The following is a 17,721-nucleotide window of genomic DNA, read 5'->3' on the forward strand; positions in this document are numbered from 1 at the left end:
AAAATCCCTCTATGATATTCACATATATTTAGGAAATTATTGGGTCAAGATGCTCCAGGAAGCACAATGGAAGAACATGGTGGAAACTGAGACGTTAGATCACATTCATCGTACATCCTTGTTTTTTTTTCACAGAGCTCACTCAATTCAAATGCTGTTATGAAGTATTTTACAGATGGATGAGCTCTTTATCTAATATGCAAGCTGCTTACCCAGATGGCCTCACATCTGGATTAGTCTGCAGTACAAAGCAGAAAAAAAAAGTTGATTTTTTTGAGCAGCTGCTATCTGTAGCGGACCTAAAATGAGTGATGATCACCTAGGGCACTACTATCAATATTATTTGCAAACTGTAGCTATTTCTCTACTTCTGAGCCACAGCATTCTAGTGGAAACATCTCAGAATGTTTGGGTGTCTGACTTTCTTAATCATGATTGCAATGGAAACTTTTTGCCTGATTGCATGTTCTGGTGTTGGGTAACATAAACCTAGTGAAAAATGGAAGAACAGGTGTTCAGTGTGAGAAGCAAGCAATGCAAGTTTTCTCATAAGGTGTTGAAGTTCCTTATCCAAAATCTCAAAGGAAAGTTAGTATTTTTAGGAAAAGACTATTCAAAACCACCTTCTGCGAGCTGCCTTTACTTGTCTTCATCCCTAGTGATAATTAACTGAATTTGTTTCTTTACATGGGGAAAAGCAACAAACTGATTCCCCAGCCCAACTGTGCAGCACTGCTCTGCAAGCCTCATGTCAGCACTTCTACAGTGTTTCTACATAGGTAATGTTAGTTTGGCAGCTATTTATATTTTTGGCACTGTATGGGAACTGCTGAATCATGGCCTGAACCTCTGATCAATCACCTGAGGTGAGCAGTGAGTCAGCCCTGGGAGCACAGGTGAAGGCAATTCACCTGCGCTGCCGGAAGGGTGGAGCCTGGCTGCACCTCTCCTAGAGCCATTTAAGAGCTGACTGCCAGTGGGAAAGGATCTTTTCTGGAGATCCCCTCTCTGGAGTTTTGCAGTGAGCCCAGGATGCAGGTAACCTTTTATCTATTCTCCTTTTTTGTTGTTATAGTCTGCTTTGCTAAACTCTCTTGTTTATTTCATAATTATAGCATCTTTATGTTCATTGATTATACAGGCACAAGCTGTGTTTCATCTGTGTGTAAATGTTTTTTTTTTTCTTTTTTTTTTTTTTTTCCTTTCTGCTTTATCTCATAGTTTTTTCTGAATTTTTATTACTTTTTAAATCATTCTTGGAAGCAGTATAATTTTATGTGGGAATGCGTTATATGAGGATATAGCTGTTGTGGAGAAATCTGCTGGCTCTCTTTATCAGAGCATTCCCATCCTGTAGTGAACACAAAATGCATGGCTTTGGTCCTGGATCTGGCACTTATTCCTGCAATGTGGCAAAACATGGTCAGGAGTGACTTGTTCCTAAAATGGGCCAAGAATATTTTCTGGGATGGTCTCAGGTTCTGTCTCAGAGTCTGGTCTTAAGGTTGCCAGGAGATTTGCTGCTGTGTGTGGCTGAGGAGCAGCTGACCTCCACTCTGGGTAGGGTCAGGGCTCCTCACATCTGGCTCAGGGGCAGCCATGTAGTGTCCTGTGCCACCTCTTGCTCACTGCAGCCAGATGCTGTGTCTGTGGGAAAGACAGCAAGGACAGGGGGATCATTGCACACACGGGTTGAGGCAGGAAAGAGTATGCAGGGAGCTTGGGAGTGGGAAATGCTCGTGGGTTCCGCACTATGGACCGTGGGCCAGGCACTGGAAATCCTGAAACTCTCCTTGGAGTGCTGTAGCAGGAATGCTAGGTGCCATGAGAGCCTGGCCTGCTTGAGCTGCTGCCTGTGCTGGGCAGGTTTCTCCATGCCTGCGATCCCTCACTGCTGCTGCTGGTCAGTGCACTTGTTCTGATGTACAACATGGGGCAATCCTCACTGAATTCAGGCAAAGCTCTGAAAGTACCTGCCCTCAGCTTGCAGAGGGTCAACTAGATGAACACTGCTTGCTAGGCTGTACTGTGCCTCGCCGGGAGCAGCAGCCTGCAAAGAGCAAGCGTGCTGCAGGCCACAGCCGTGCTGCCCCAACCCCCGGCAGCGGGATGCTCACACATCAGCCCGCAACCAAACCCACACAGGCACCGAGGAGCTCACCAGGAAGCTGACGTACCCTCACCCCTGCGCTGCTCCTCGTCACAGCACATCTCGGACCGCCCTCTGCTGGCCTAGCCCTGGCTAATGTGGCCTGTTTGTGCAGCGGTCCCTGCTTACCGCTTGCTTTTTTCCCCCTTCTATCTTTGTAATATAGTTTTTTTGAACTTGCTAAGAAAAGAAGTCCATCTGAAAACCGAAGAGCACAGCTCTCCGCTCTTCGTTTTCTCTCTGCCCTTGCTCCCAGTAGCTGACTTCCGTAACGTCTATTTTAACAGCCGCGCTCTGCTTCCTGCCTCTGGTAAGTTCTTTCTCTTTCTTCTGAATGTCATAACTAGAATTTGATTCTGGATCAAATTCAATATCTTTGCATGTACTTTATTAATAAACTTGTGATATGGATATACGTGATTGGTTCTACTTTATACCATCTGTTTTGTCTCCAGCACCGTGATACTCTGTTAAGTGCTGGTCTCATCCCACCCCATCTATCATTGGGATTTCTGTTTGTTGCTGAGTTTGTTCCTATTTCAGCACAAAAAGACCCTGTACAAATCAGGAAAACTGGCATGATGGGCCATGCCACACCACTGTTTGAAGTGCTAACTAACGTATGGAAAAACAGAAAATGTGAATTATTTTGGAAATAGTAGATCTGATTCAGACCCCACTGCTGCTGTAAGGAGCATGAAGCCAGGAGCAATGGGCGTCTTTATCTCCAGATATGTCTCTCTTCCTTAGTTGTGGAGTACGCTGTGGTGATGAGGAAAACATTCTGCCTTGTCTTAAAAGTTTCAGAGCAAATTTAGATGATACTTTCATCAGTGAGAACCTGAGAAAGGTGAAATCTAGATTCTTAGGACTGAAGTGAGATTGGAAGTAGATTTAATTTGCTGAGATCTCCATCACTAGCTCTGGCTCCCCAGCAGCTGGCTCACTGGGTGCAGAAATGGAAGAAGGGTTGTGCTGCTGCCTGCATGGCTGCAGGCATAGCTGCCTGTGTTCATCTCACCCCACAGCTGTTTTTTGGCTGCTTCTGAGCTGGCTGTGCCCTGTGGTATTACTTTTGACAGCAGTGTGTACTTGTGTGCAATCTGTGCACACACATTTCTACATCCTGCTCACAGGTGAATGAAGAGGGAGCATACAGGAGCCAGCACCAACCCTCTGGCACAGGTCCCCATGCAGAATCTGAACCTGGCCTCAGACTTGCCCACTTCTTTCAGCTGAGCTTCCAGCTGTGAATGGGACAGGAGTGAAGCTGTAGCATCTGCAGAAGGACGGCTTGAACACAGGATTTACCTTGAAGAAAACAGTTGTGGGGGAAGGTAGGATAAGTGAGTTTAGCTGGTTGTTATCAGATCTAGCAGCGTTTGTTTGGTGTCAGTGCTTGCCTTTCTGCTCTGCTGTCAGAACATGGTGGGATTTTGCACTGTGCCATGCCTCTTCATGTTTGATACTTCTAAAATATGCCATTTTGATCAATGGGTGTGTCCAAATATTTAAATAGAAAAAATATGAATATACTCATTTGACTTTAGATATAAATATCAGTTTTCAAATGCAGGTCTGAAGAGGTATCACACAGGTAAAGGTGGGCACAGACTTGATGAGGATACCATGTCTGGGCCTTTGTCAGCTTCTGCTGGGCAAAAAAACCTCTGCATTTGCTTGCTTCCTGTTGCACTGAAGGACTGGGCCTTGGTGGGGTGTGATGCCCAGGTATATAAGCACTAGATCAGATGTCAGAAACCAAGAAAAGCTGTAGCTTTGTATTTACAGAAAATGTGTCTTTATAAATAAGTTCTGCTCGCTGTCTAAGGTTCAGAGTGAAGAATTAAAACAGAAAAAATGGGCTTGACTCTGAGATATAACAAGACCTAAATTTGTAGTCCATCAGCAGGGCAAAGTGGCTGTAGATTATTAACCCTTAATCCCATGTTAAGGAAACATTGCTGTTCCAAAGCAGTGTAAGATGGGCCTGTAGAAAAGGATTGGTCCCCCTACAGCCAGCTGTGTCAGAGAACATTCCCTATATCGTGCAGCACAATAAAACCATGAATATGGTTTTATACTGGGGCCTCACTTATAGAGCGTTACTGAAGATACTTTTCCCACCTGGTAACCTGCTTTCACAAACAAATGATTGCACACAGAGATTTAACAGATTGTGCCTCAGTTTGAGGATGAAACAGAAGCCATTTGCCTGCTGCATGGACCCAACAGCAGCGGTTGGCACTAAAGCTGCATCACCCGATCACAGCTGCCGGTGATATCAGGAGGCAATCTCTTGCACAGCTAGGAGCAAAGCATACAGATCCTCAGCAGTACAAGTGGGCACTTTGCAGTGTACTCAGAGCTCGCAGGAAATGAGCAGAGTTTGTGGTGACAGGCTTGTAGGCTGAGCCACTGGCCCATCCTGTACAGCATCAGCGGAAGTACTTGTGGCCTTTCCTCCATGTTATTTCTCATAACCCATTAGGAGGACATTGAGGCAGAGGGATGAGTGTCTGCTGTTCCTGTTCTTGTTATTTCTGTGCCATTCTGATACATAGCAGCAGCTGGGTTAAGAGCTGTAAATAAAAAGGATTTTCACTGAAGAACATCCCCCTAAATTGAATGCTTCCATTTTCTTTGTAAAACATTGGCCCTGTAAGTCTACAGTTTTAATTAAGGAACGGGCAGGTATTATTGACTGCGTTGTTAAAATGATTAATTCAATTTGGCAGTGCTTATACACTGAAAAAATCACAGTATTTTTTTTTATAATTCTTTTGAGCTTTGTTTGGGAAGAAATGAAATGAATAACCATGAGACTTGTCTGTTTCACAGTCTTGAGTTTCAGGCATCACTCTGCACAGTGTGACATCACTTCCAAATCAGGTTCTCACCCTGGCCAGCGGTGTGTGATTTTTTTTTTAGTAATACAGCTGTTTTTAACTGTTTCCATGACACAGAAAGTGCTAACAGCTGCACAGTCTTGGGATAACCCGAGTGGTGGTAGTCTAGGATGGAAGTTGGCAGCTGCTGTCTCAAGCCCACTATTAAAGCAATACACAAATCCTGCGCAGGATCGCACAAATATAAGAAATACTGCAAAGCAATGTAACAACGTAATCTGTGGTCTTCTCTGCAACACTTCTCCACAAAACCAAACATGGTTTCGTAATCTGTTTAGCAGAATTATATTGTGCTTCATTTCTGATCTCAATAGAGAAATGAGGAAAACATTCCTCACCTTCCCAAAGCTTTGATACCAGTAGAAGGAGAAGCATGGGGAGGCAGAGCAACCTCTGCAACGCAGCAGTGGACATGAGCAGTGGAATTCACTAGTAGGCAGCCTTGATGTATTGGATGTAAGATGAACGGGTGCTAGCAGAGTGCGGAGTAATGGTTGCTGCAGCTCTGGAGGTGGTGCTGGAGGCTGGCAGAAGGACAGCTGGGAGCATAGCTGTGTGCTGATATTTCTCCCATTGCAGGAAGAACCAACATTTGTGCAAGGAATTGTATTTGGTCCTTTCTCTCAGATGCTAAAAGTGCAAATTTCTTACCAGTGAGTGTGGTGTTGACCGGGCATGCTGGCATCTATTGGATGAAATTATCAGCTCTAGGAATTTGCTGTAAACCACAGGTTCATCTGCTATGGCTCGGGGGTTTCCCCAAAGGGTTGCAGTGACATATCATGCAGGAAAGACCCAACATGTGCCGGAAAGGGTACGAACACCTTGCCCAGCAGAAGTCAGCATGAAGGGCTGGGGTTGAGCACAGCGTACTGTGCCATTTGTTGCACATGAGCATGGAATAGCAGTCTCAAGAACTGATGCAGCCAGCCCAATTGGGGATGTTTGACCAGCTGGTGATACCTCTTCTCCTCATGTGTGCTGAGCACTTGCTTTTGAAGGTTATCCTAGTTCAAGTCAAACTGCAGGTAACGCTGTTTCTCCTGTGTGAGAACAAGACCCCTATGTGGTTTAGCTGGTTTGATTACCTGTTGTGCACGCTCTCATTGAAATACAAAATCTTTCCATCCAGCTTTCCTTATTTGCTGAAAGATGTGCCAGGAGAGCCTGGGGACATACAGTTTATTTGTAACATGCTTTCTTAAACTGAGTAACTGTGCTTAAATTCTGGCGAATTCTCTAGAATTCATTTACTGAATTAGCGATATGCTTGATCATCCGTTAGGCTCCTTGGTGTGCTTATAATTTTTCTCACAAAAAATGTATTATTAAACATATGTCTTAAAAATCCCTTATGTAATTTCTTTTGTCCTCATTAGTCGAAGTGCTAGTTTTAAATTTCACGTCTCTTTCAAGTGGAATTTTAATTTTGGAGGAATTGATGTTTAAAATGTCTGAGTTTAAATCAAGTCTCCCAAAAATAAAGCACAGAAAATGTTTGCATAACATTCAAACGTAGGTCTCCTAAAATCTCTCTCTTTTTTTGTGTGATCGTTCTCACGCAAAGTATGCAAAAATCAAGGAAAAATGTAGCGTGTCATTTTCTATGCTTCCCACTGAAAAAGAGAAAACCTCTTCAGTAAGGTTTACCATAGCATGGGGGATTTGCATGATCTTTAAACCAAACAAATGTCAGCTTTCACTATCTGAAGCGGCTTCTCAACGTACTGAACTGAAGAATAAGCGAGAAGGATTTAAATATTATTTGTGGTGGTAGAGCAGAGCCTTTTCTCCTCTTAACCTATTCCATATGACTTGCTGCTGTCTGCAATGTTACATTTTATTATCTTATATGAAAATGACATGAGATTTAAGTATTGGATTTGTGGAAAAGTGAAGGGAGCTTACTCATTTATTGAGTTTAATTCAGTTACTGCAATTAAGGAATTTTGGGGAGGCTATGTAGCAAAACAAAACCCCACTAAAACAACAATTTCTACCTGTAACATATAATCTGATTTTACTATTGTGCCTGGTGCAGGGCGGGACTATTGAGTTGTGGGCTACACTATGGATGCCAATGCCTCTTTTAATTTATAAAACAAGACCTTAAATCAACAGAAGTGGGGAAGGTTGTGATAACTGTATGTTTTGTACTGCACTTTCTACTTGCACAGTGACTGACATTGCTTCTGAGTCAGCCCTTTTTACATTTGTGCGTACATTTTAATCGGCGTACACATACACAACATTTCAAAATGAATTTTGATGTTTGGCTGTTTCCCTCTGGGTGAAATCTAGGGTTAGGATTTTAAATAGTTGAATAAAGGCCGAGGCAAGAAAATCCTTATTCTTACTGGCTATTCTAAGGAGAAAACCTAAAATTGTCAGCCGGTTTCTCAGTGTTATAAAATTAATAACCAATCAAATTGTTGTTGCTTACTTACTCTGGCTTTGCTCTGGCTTTTACTCGTGGTTTATATTCATCAGACAGAGTAAACAGAGCAAACAGAACCATGAGATGCAGTGAATGATCTGGGACATTCTTCCTGAAGCAAAAAATAAAGCCAACTGCTACGCATCTTAGCAAGAAGTCATTATTCTGCATTGTTACATCAAATGACAAGTTATAATTTGCTGCTCAAAACATGTATAGATTCAACATTTTTTTTTTTATTCTTTCTTATCACAAAATATGCAAAAATAATCTTCTGTCAAATGTGATAATCCTGTTCTAATGTTTTCCTTCTCCACCTTTACCTCTCACTGAAATCAAACTTTGGTAAATGCTTAATTTAATGAACATGGAGAACCACCCAGGTTTAGAGGAGAAGATGCAGGCTGAGAGCCTGTTTATTGTGATAGAGATTTCATAAACACAGAGCAAAGTTACACCCAAATAGATGTCTAACAGTAACCTTGGTGATCTTATGAGGGATCCATGGAGGTTAGAAGCAGCAGAATGAATATTTCTCAATTTTTTTCAACGCTGAGAAGGGCGTTACATCAGCTGTATTGTTCTGTATTAGCTGCTAGCCATGTTGTTAATGTTGATCACTTGGTAGCGTTTTTAAGGGACGTGGTCAAGAAGGTTGGGTGCTGTGCAAGCACAGGACAGGAGCGTGATGCTGCCCAGGTCAGAGCCAAACCACACTGCAGGCAGCCCTCTGCAGCTGTGGGCTCGGCATGGGCCCGAGAGAGAGCCCTCTTCTCTGGGAACACAGGTGTGTCTGTGGGGTGCATGGTCATTAGTTCTAGCATTTCGCCATGCTGCACATCTGGGGGATTTAATGTAAATTCACGTATCTGCTTAATAACAACTTACTGTCATGTGTTATAACGATGTGACTAAAACTGCAATGGCTGTGTGTATGGTAGAGAAGTAATTGTTTAACATGTGTGAATGTGTGTTTATTTCCTTATATAATCAATCATATGCCTATGCTATTGCAATTCCAGATCTAGCTGAGTGGTCGTTGCTGCTTGTGTGGATACAAACACATGTGCACACCTATACATAGAAATAAAGTAATGTGAAGACCGTGACCATTCCATTTCAATCAAAAAATAAAAAAAGTTATTTCAGTAACGTATCCATTGTTTGATGCAAAAGCTGCATGTAGATTTCAAAATGAGGATGAAATATCTTAATATGTTTCATAAAGCAATCAATAGCAGTCATCTGCAAATGAATGAGTTTCAGTGTACGTCTACATACATATCTATATATACATATATTTGTGGATGTCAAATTTTTGTATGTATATGCATAGATTAATTATTGAAATATTTATGCTTTTAAAAATATACTGATTTATTTTGATTTATTTTCCATATATGTGCACATATATTCTATGCATTCGGGTAGCAGATAGTGCTTTATTCTACAAGAAATTACTCTTATATGAAAGTAAAGGATATTAATTGTGTGTGTGAGAGAAAAATGGATTCTTTAACCATTCTAACGATGGTGTACGTTATGCATGTGCCTACAGGGGGTCAAACGATGCAGGCAGAAACAGGGAGAGGGGTAGGCTTGATGTGCTCTCTTTCCAGCTTTGTTGGAGATTGGCAATAAAAGAGTGCTTCTCATTTAAACTAAAAAAAAAAATTCTTTTTTTAATTTAAAAATTAAACCTGTAAAAATGTCTACAAAAATATGTTGTGAGCGTTCTTTTGATTTGCCTCAAACTTCAAGAGAGGTGAACTGTGTTAAAAAGAGGATGTGACATGAAAAATTTGAAGTGGTTTGGGGCCCAAAGCTGCAAACCTTTCCACTTGTGAATAACTCTCCACACAGAGTATTCTCATTGAAGTCAAATATCAAATACTGCACCACCTGTAGCGCCAGACCTTTGGTTTGGCTGCGATGCAGCTAGTTAGGGCTGTGTGGAGCTCTGCCTTAAGGCTGGAGCCATTCAGATATTGGGCCATTTGGGATGTCTGGTAATGCAGTAGTCAGTGCATAGCGCTTTGTCCGTGCTCGTCTGCAAGCGTGTCTGTATCCCCATCTGGACACAAAAGTAGTTCTGCGGTGTAGTCAGAGGTGAAGGTACATACAGCTAAATGTGTGTATGTGTACAGAGGCAGAGCCTATGAGGGGATGTAGGCAGGCAGATGGTTGGAGCATGTCAGTGCTTGAGCGTGTACGTGCGTGACATTTGCACAGTAGTGTGATTTAGTTCTATTTAAGGCTGTGTTTATGCTGACACTCAAGGTTTTCTTCAGTGTTTAAGAGCGGGAAAGAAATGTTGTTGCAGAGAAGAGTGGGGAAAAGAAAGTGACATACCCTGTATCTTGAAATGGGAAATGCTTGCGAAGTGTAGCGGTACATGCAATATTTTGGGCACAATGTGCTGCTGGCTTTGGAGGCTGTTGGACCAGGCTGAGAGCAGAAAATGGGCCAGTCCTTTGTGAAGGGCCTTACCCTCTGCATCAGGCTTACACATGTTGTATTTGGAGAGGATGCAAAATTTATCCTGAAAATGTGTCCATTTTTAAAATGTCCTCCAGGGCTTCGAATACCGTAAGTCTGTAGTTTACTCTGCCATAAACATGGACAAAGAATGGCTTTAGACTCATGGCTTGAATTCTGAAGCAGGTACTTACTGCTGCAGAATTGACTTCTATTGAATTTAAGTTCTCGAATCAATACACAAATCTTTTTGCTAATTTTTAGAGTGGTTCTAATTATTTGTGTTCATGCTTAATTTATAAGTAGCTGAACCAAAGTGTGATTAATTGCATATGAAGTGTTCTTGAAGATAAATATTTCTGTTATTTAATTGGTTAATTAAAAGAATTTCTTCGTGTCTATAAAAAAGTTGAATAGATCTTCAGGTTTGTCATTATCCAGTACTTATATATGTAAATAATGGTACTATCAGACACCTGTATAAGCATGTGTGTAAATGTATATGAGGGCTGCTCCGAAGGCAGTGCTTCCTATTTTGTTATTTTGGCCCACGATGACAGAGGTGGATGTCGGTGGTACGGCAGGAGAGGTTGGATCTTCTCACCAATGTTCTGCTACAGATGGCAGCAGAGGGGCACTCTGACAAAATGGTGTCCGACGTGGAATTGCATATGAAGCAAAGGTGTGTCACTGAATTCCCTTCGTGCAGAAAAAATGGTACCCACTGACATTCACTGATGCATGCTGAACACTTGTGGGGACCAAACAGTGGACGTGACACAGTGAGGCAGTGGCTGGTGTGTTTCAGCATTAGCAGCAGTAGGTCACCTATGCTGTTACCGATTTTTATAGCATGGAATATCGGTTCTTGTTCATCACTGGTGAAAATGCATGACTAATGGTGGTGGCTATGTTAAGAAAGTGTCTTGTAGCCGAGAATTTGCTCAGTCTAATAGTATTATTGTACTCTTTGTATCTGTTGCATTTTCCATGGTTCCATGGAAAGAAGAAGGAGGCAATGATTTCAGAGTGAGTGACCTATGTACATTCTCTTATGAGGAAAGCTTTCATTCCTTTATTGGGACTCTTGTCTCATTCCAAATAACACTGATCTGTATTTGTAATTGTTTTATAGCAATACTTCCCAGTCTCAAAACGAGGGTTTTTATTTTAAATCTGACTACTTGTGCTCACTTACTAATAATAAAGTTAGCAAGATGACTGAATATCTGATCATAAGTTATTTCCTTCAATTGTTAAAACTGCCAAATAAAGCAACTGAGGTTTAAATTTTCAGGCATTGTATTCATCCAACAGTAATTTTCTTAAAAGTTCCTAGAGAAGCCTCCATCCGTTTTCTACAAATTTAATAAACTGCTGGTTTTTTTTTTTTTAATTTCAGTTTTGCATTTTTTTCAAAATGAAGTGCTCAAATTGTAAAACAGGAACAGATTTTCAGTTTTGTGAATAAGGTAATGATTGAAAAATTTCTAAGTTGTTATGACTGCAATTTTATTTAATGCTGGAAAAAAAAATTTTTTTGAGAATGCAAGACATCTTGACTTTAAAAATGTGGGTTCATTGGGTGTTGCTTGCACTTCCAGCTTTAGGAAGCCATTGCAGGTATCATTGTATTTAGGGCTAAAATATCTATATAAAAGCTCTCCTCCAGGCATCCTCACGATTCTTTCAAGTAGCAAAAGACATTGAGAGATTGTCATAAATGCACCAGAGGGCTGAAGCACCGGCTGGCCAGTGATCTGCCATCTTGCTCTTGGGCTGGGAAATAACGATGGAGCGTGTGATAGCTTGCTTGGAAAGCGAATTCAGATTTTTTTTTTTGGTGGAGTGTTTTGGGGAAAAGATGCAGCACCTTGCAAAGGTGTAGCCTGTTTGCCCATTCCCATTAGTGGCAGCAGTACCACCACCGAATAGCAGGATGGTCTGCAACGGTGACACTGTCTGAAAAGAAAGGGAGGCAGTTTCCTAGACCAGCAAGACCAGGGCTACTTGGTGTGATAGATCAAAATAATCTTAAAATAGGATTAAAAAACAGGAGGCAGCTGATGCAAATGTTAGAGCAGCAGATTAATGATTATGAGACAGAAGACTTGGCGGCAAGGGGCCGTTTGCTTGCAGACCAGAGGCAATCTCCAGATAGACTGCAGTCAATGCACAGGTTTTCAGGAGCCCCACGCTGTGGCAGCAGTGTCTGAACAGAGCAGGTATGATTTGCTCATGGAGCTGAAAACAGGGTGGCATGACATTGGTGACCTGGTGATCTAGTGGGTCATGCAGACTGGATCCACAGTGTCAGGGAGGCATCTATCTCCCTGCTTCACCTTCTGGGCGTTGCCCCTAACCAGGCAGTGGCTTCTCTACCCTATCTTGATTTTCTGCCAGTCCTCCTCCTTCACTTTCTTCTTCCTCCTTTTTCTCCTTCTGCTCACAGGAGGTGCTCTTAGACCCCAGTCAGTGTACTTGTAGAGGTGGAGGCACAAAGCTCTGTGCTGTCTGGGCAGTGACAGTAGTCTCCACATCTCCTTTCTGTCCTTGAGGTTCTCTAAATAAGAGACATGATGACAGTTTTTATGCATCTGCAGCACAGCTGGAACGAGCTGTGATTATAACCAACTGGTGGAAATATGCTGTAGACACTGCTTTGCAGACCTCATCTCTGCTGGAGGTGGGACTTAAGGAGAAATGCGTGCAGGCAAAGACAATGTGCAATCAAGCATTGCTTAGAAACTGGAAGTCTCTCTAAGGGTTTTCAACTTTTTTTTTATTAGTACAAATATTTTTGCTTCCTCTCAGCATCAGTTCTCTTCAGGAGCTACTGTACACACTGCTCAAGCTGAAAAATTAGCCTGCTCTTATCCTGATATCAACAGGAACTGCAGTAAGGTATAATTGTGGTAGGAACCGGATAAGGACAATAATAGCATGTTAATTGCCTTATATCTCTGAAGCATTTTGTGACTGCCAGATCAGGGTAATGTCTAAAAAGCCTGTTGTCTTGCCTACATGGTTTTGTTTATATATGAACTAATCTCTTCTGAATCCATATCTACTGCACAATCAATATACAAAGTAGGGTTTGTATGTGAATGTTGTGAAGCTGCACAATCAATATACAAAGTAGGGTTTAAAATCGGGACTTCCCAACCCTTTCCTCCCATCACAAGATACTGTCCATCCCCTACAGATGTTTCACCACACTGAGCCACACTCACAGTGACCCTACAGAAGACGCCAGAAACTGTCCTGGCATAAATGAAAATCCCGTTTGATTGAGCTGATAAACTTTGATTCAGTCCCTTTTTGTAATGACTGCATCAGAGTGAGATATATATTCTTATGCTTAATAATATTATAAAAACCTTCACCATGTTATGTAAATACATTTTGTTGTTTTTACAAGTGGGGGAAAATACAGCCAAAATAGTGGGGTTTTTTTGTTTTTTTTTTAAAAAAAGGTATGTTTATATCTGGAATTCCAGATACAAAATGGATTTGATAGAATTGGTAAAATTAGGAAAACAAATTGTTGGAAAGAAATCCTTCAGCAGCCGAAACTCAGCCACGTGTGATTCCAAGCTTTTGTGCAGGCAAGGCAAGATTTTAAATGATGTAGTGTCGGACCAAGACTGTAACATAGTACTAGAGAAGGGAACCAAATCTTCTGCAAACATTTACACGACTGTCTGTATACTGATGGGTAGAGGTGACCTGTACTGGCCTGCCCTTTAAAGGACATTGTTTTCTATTGATATTTCATCTAAAGGTTTTTCCATTAATTGAGATGAGCTTATGTAACCATTTTAACACATTACTACTTCTCCTCTCCTGAGGCCAGGTCAACAACAGGCTGCACGAGAGCTTTAACACACCTCTCCAATATGTACTTGCATGGTCCCTGCTATACACGATAGCATGTGAACTCAGCTGGCTGCAAAGAAAGGCAAGATCAGGACTGACTCCAGTTCGCCCTTGGGACCAGAACATGGGCCTGGTTGTGTACAGTTTATCAGTGAATTATATCCTTACTGATCCCTTCCAACTTAGGATATTCTATGGTTCTCTTTGCTTTAAATTCTCTGCACTGTCACAGCGGACTACTTTGTCTTTTACTACTGTGTGTTGACTAGCCTTTTCTGGGCTTTGACCATTTGTATATTTTCCTTGTAAAGCTGCCAGAAAATTAGACCTGGTTATCACTAATCTGTGTACCTCAACAGTCCTTTTCTCCATCTTTCTCTTCTTTGGTGTTTGTGGAATAGCAGAAGTTGTGCTTGGGCATTCTAATTTTTCCCCACATTCAAATATACACAAAGTAGTGAAACTAAAGGTGTTTGAGAGTTCTTACATCAGGGAAATGTTTGTTCTGAGGAAAAGACCTGGTACGTGCTGTATTTCTCCTGGGAGCACTTTTGTCTGAATCAATCATGATCTACTGGCTTGTGATGAACAGTGGTGCTTTAAAACTGTACTGCTGACACAATATTGAAGTAGAATACCCTGAAGGAAAGACAGTGATGCACTTAAGTAATTATACCATGTATCCTGGGCCGGCTTTTTGAATGTTCATAGTTACCTTTTGCAAATATCTTGTTTCTTTCCCTTGTGTGCTTGTTTGAGGAACAAAGGAGTAACAGTAAAGTTATCCCTGTCGAAGCCTTAAAGCTGAGCATCCAGCTGCTGCCACCAGCACTCGGTCTGGCAGAGCAGCCCATTCAGTTCCCAGCAGACAGCAGTGCCGGTGTCTCGGCCTCCATCTCACTTCCTAGAAGTGGCCGTGATGGTGAGCACACCGACCAGGAAGTGACGTCTGTCGCAGTGGCTCCTGCAAACACCCGTCACTCGGGGAAGCACAAACCTGCCCCATAGCCCATAGCCACTGCTATAAAGCAACACGCCCCATCTAAGCTCTGGCACATCTTCCTTCAGCTGGTGTGTTGGGTGAGAGAAATGCAGGCATGCTGGCAGCATAAGAGGAGGTATGTGAGGAGGTAGGAGGATGCCTTGTTGCAAAATGGAAGGAGGGGAGTTGCCAGCAGCAGTTGGCAATGCGTGTACAAATGTTCCCTCTAGGCTCACCTACTGCTTTTCTTTTCCTTTGTTGTTTGTTTTTTTTTCCTCTGTGAGATAAGCCAAAGCTTTAAGTGCCCTAGAAATGTGGGGTGGTGGTGGAGTTAGTGTAGTGAAAGTGCTACTGTAATATCCAGTATGTATTTTTTATGGCTATCGTTCATTTCTGAGCAAGAGTAACCTCATGGTGAGGCTTCTCTTTTCATATGTGAAGGAGTCAGAAATACATTATATTTGTAACGTATGCAGGAAATTAGCCAGTGATATTTTTAACCAGTTCCTAACTAGTTTGTAGAGCTAATTTTCTTTTGGTTTTGCAGTTGGTGACTTTTGTAGCATTTTTATGCAGCCATAGGTGAGGATGAATCTTGCACATAGCCAGTAGGAAAGAGACGAATACTTTCAAAATAAGAAAATTTGACTGAATGCTGGCAGGAGCTCAAAAGCAATTCCATATGTACCAATTGCATGAGTACTCTCAGTTCAGTTTTACAACAAACTAAATAAATGTTAGGGCAGCCGCATCCCCTTCTGATAAAATTGCCTGACTAGGCCAGCATTACTGGTGTGATTTTCTTTGGCTTGTGCTTCTTGCTTGTTGGAATTGATTTGTAAGAAACATTTGGAACTCTTTTTGTATTTTTGCTGTGAATCCTACATCGCTTTTGAAAACTGTTCAGGTTCGTGCCAGTCAAGATTCACATCTGAAGTCTTTACTTCCTTGTTGTCACAAGCAGTTTGGCATTGCTGCTCGTTACAGAATAGCTTAAACTGTCTAATCAGTTCATGAAGTGATTTTTTTTCTCGTGACTACCTCTAGAGAACAAGAGCATGTTTTCAAAGGAATCTATACTGACTAAGAAGGATTCAGGATTTTGGCAGCCTTTGTTAAAGTCAGAGGCAGGAAATGTTTCACTGAAAGCAGGTCAGCAACAGTTACACCAAAGCGAACATTATTTCATCAGTTCTTTAGACAATTAGGGGAAAAAAAAAAAAAAGCTGGTCTTTGTGCAGAATGGCAGAGGTGATAAGATTGCTAGTTCCTGTGGAGCAGCAAGAAAGTTATTTATGTGAATGGCTGTTGCACACACTGCCAGCTGGGAGGGAATGGCAAGGTTCAGCATCATCTGTGAGGGGCACTCCCCATGGCTGTCCAAAAATTTGACCAGAAAAGTTTGTCTTGATGAAGAACAAACTGTTCTCTGTAGGCTATAAATGTGACATTTTATTTTTTTTCTTTCAGAAACATCATTTGACTCACTGAAGAATTAAATCCAACAGCACTGCAGAGCTGCGTGGGTGAGAAGGGGATTTTAGACTCAAGTGGCAGAATCAAGTCTTCAGAAGTAAAGACATTTGGAACAGCTTCTCCCCAAATGGAAGTTATTTAGACAGCCCCTGAGACCTCTCTGCATCCTGCTTCTGCTGCACCGGGACGGTGTTCTTGGCCCTGGTCTTAAACAAAATGTTGGATTCTATCAAGTGCGTGCTGGTGGGAGACTCTGCAGTGGGAAAAACATCTCTCTTGGTACGTTTCATCTCTGACACTTTTCCAGACAACTACAGACCCACTGTGTATGAGAACACTGGAGTGGATGTGTTCATGGATGGCGTACAGATTAGCCTAGGCCTTTGGGACACATCTGGAAGCGATGCCTTCAAAGGCATTCGCCCCCTGTCCTACCAACAGGCAGATGTGGTGTTAATGTGCTACTCTGTGGCAAACCACAACTCCTTTCTGAACCTGAGGAGCAAATGGATTGGCGAGATCCGCAACCATCTGCCCCGCGTCCCTGTGTTGGTAGTGGCCACGCAGACCGACCAGCGTGAATCGGGGCCCTACCGCTCCTCCTGCATCAGCTCGATGGACGGCAAGCGGCTTGCCCAGGATGTGCGAGCCAAAGGCTACTTGGAGTGCTCAGCCCTCAGCAACCGCGGTGTGCAGCAGGTGTTTGAGTATGCTGTGCGGACAGCAGTCAATCAAGCCAAGCGGCAGAACAGGCGGAAACTCTTCTCCATTAACGAGTGCAAGATCTTCTGAGGACTGCCAGCAGTGGTTTTGCCTACGTTCGTTGTTTCTGCCTTTGCACAAAGATGCTGCGGCAGAGATAATGGGAGCGAATCAAAGACAGGAGGACTCCTGCCAGGACTGTGGTACAGGTGGCCCCAGTAAAACAGATGTGCACTCTGTCAGTTCTGTTCCCCTACCCAACACACATGGGCGCTATCTTTAAAAATGACAGATGCAGGCAGGGGCCTTTGTTCACAGCCCTGTGTTTGTAATTTGCCGTCCTGGACTGAAGCAGACCCAGCCTGGAGATTCACAGTTCATAGTTGTGCAGATTTTGTTATCAGTGTTCCTCAGCTGTTGGTTTGTCTGCATTTATTTCATGACAAACTTCACCTGGATCAACCTCCCCTCTTGACATATCTGTCTGTGTGTGTTGTTTTTTTGTTTTAAGAATCTAATGCATAAAATCTGACCACTGTGTATCTATTTAAAAGATTCTTGTATATGTTGTTGTAAAATCCTGGCAATTTGTTTTTAAATTTCTATCTAACCACTGATGCAAATAATTCTATCCATATAGTAAATGGCCTGCAGGCAAGCCTAGCACTTCTTGCACATGCCCAACACACTGTGTCCAGCATAGGAGTGA

At 42.3% G+C, this 17,721-nt stretch overlaps 1 protein-coding gene across 4 annotated transcripts; it reads left to right on the forward strand.

Moving 5' to 3' along the window:
• The first annotated feature begins 2,201 nt into the window (after positions 1 to 2,201).
• RHOH (ras homolog family member H) lies at positions 2,202 to 17,507 on the forward strand. Of its 4 annotated transcripts, none has more exons than XM_042812062.1 (2): positions 2,202 to 2,459; positions 16,305 to 17,507. In XM_042812062.1, the coding sequence occupies exon 2, from the start codon at positions 16,527 to 16,529 to the stop codon at positions 17,100 to 17,102; it is 576 nt and encodes a 191-aa protein (XP_042667996.1). In that variant the 5' UTR covers positions 2,202 to 2,459; positions 16,305 to 16,526; the 3' UTR covers positions 17,103 to 17,507. The 4 variants fall into 4 exon arrangements, with proteins under 4 accessions (XP_042667996.1, XP_042667998.1, XP_042668000.1 ...); XM_042812064.1 differs by lacking the exon at positions 2,202 to 2,459 and adding an exon at positions 3,280 to 3,486; XM_042812066.1 differs by lacking the exon at positions 2,202 to 2,459 and adding an exon at positions 14,810 to 14,982.
• Positions 17,508 to 17,721: the final 214 nt, after the last annotated feature.

The sequence above is a fragment of the Centrocercus urophasianus genome, unplaced genomic scaffold, assembly GCF_019232065.1.
Source record: "Centrocercus urophasianus isolate 14NV4802_14NV808 unplaced genomic scaffold, USGS_Curo_1.0 seq_13, whole genome shotgun sequence".
Lineage (NCBI taxonomy): Eukaryota > Metazoa > Chordata > Aves > Galliformes > Phasianidae > Centrocercus > Centrocercus urophasianus.

Excerpts from the sequence above, each read along its gene's own strand:
- RHOH (XM_042812062.1), top strand. The coding sequence starts at position 16,527 with ATGTTGGATTCTATCAAGTGCGTGCTGGTGGGAGACTCTGCAGTGGGA.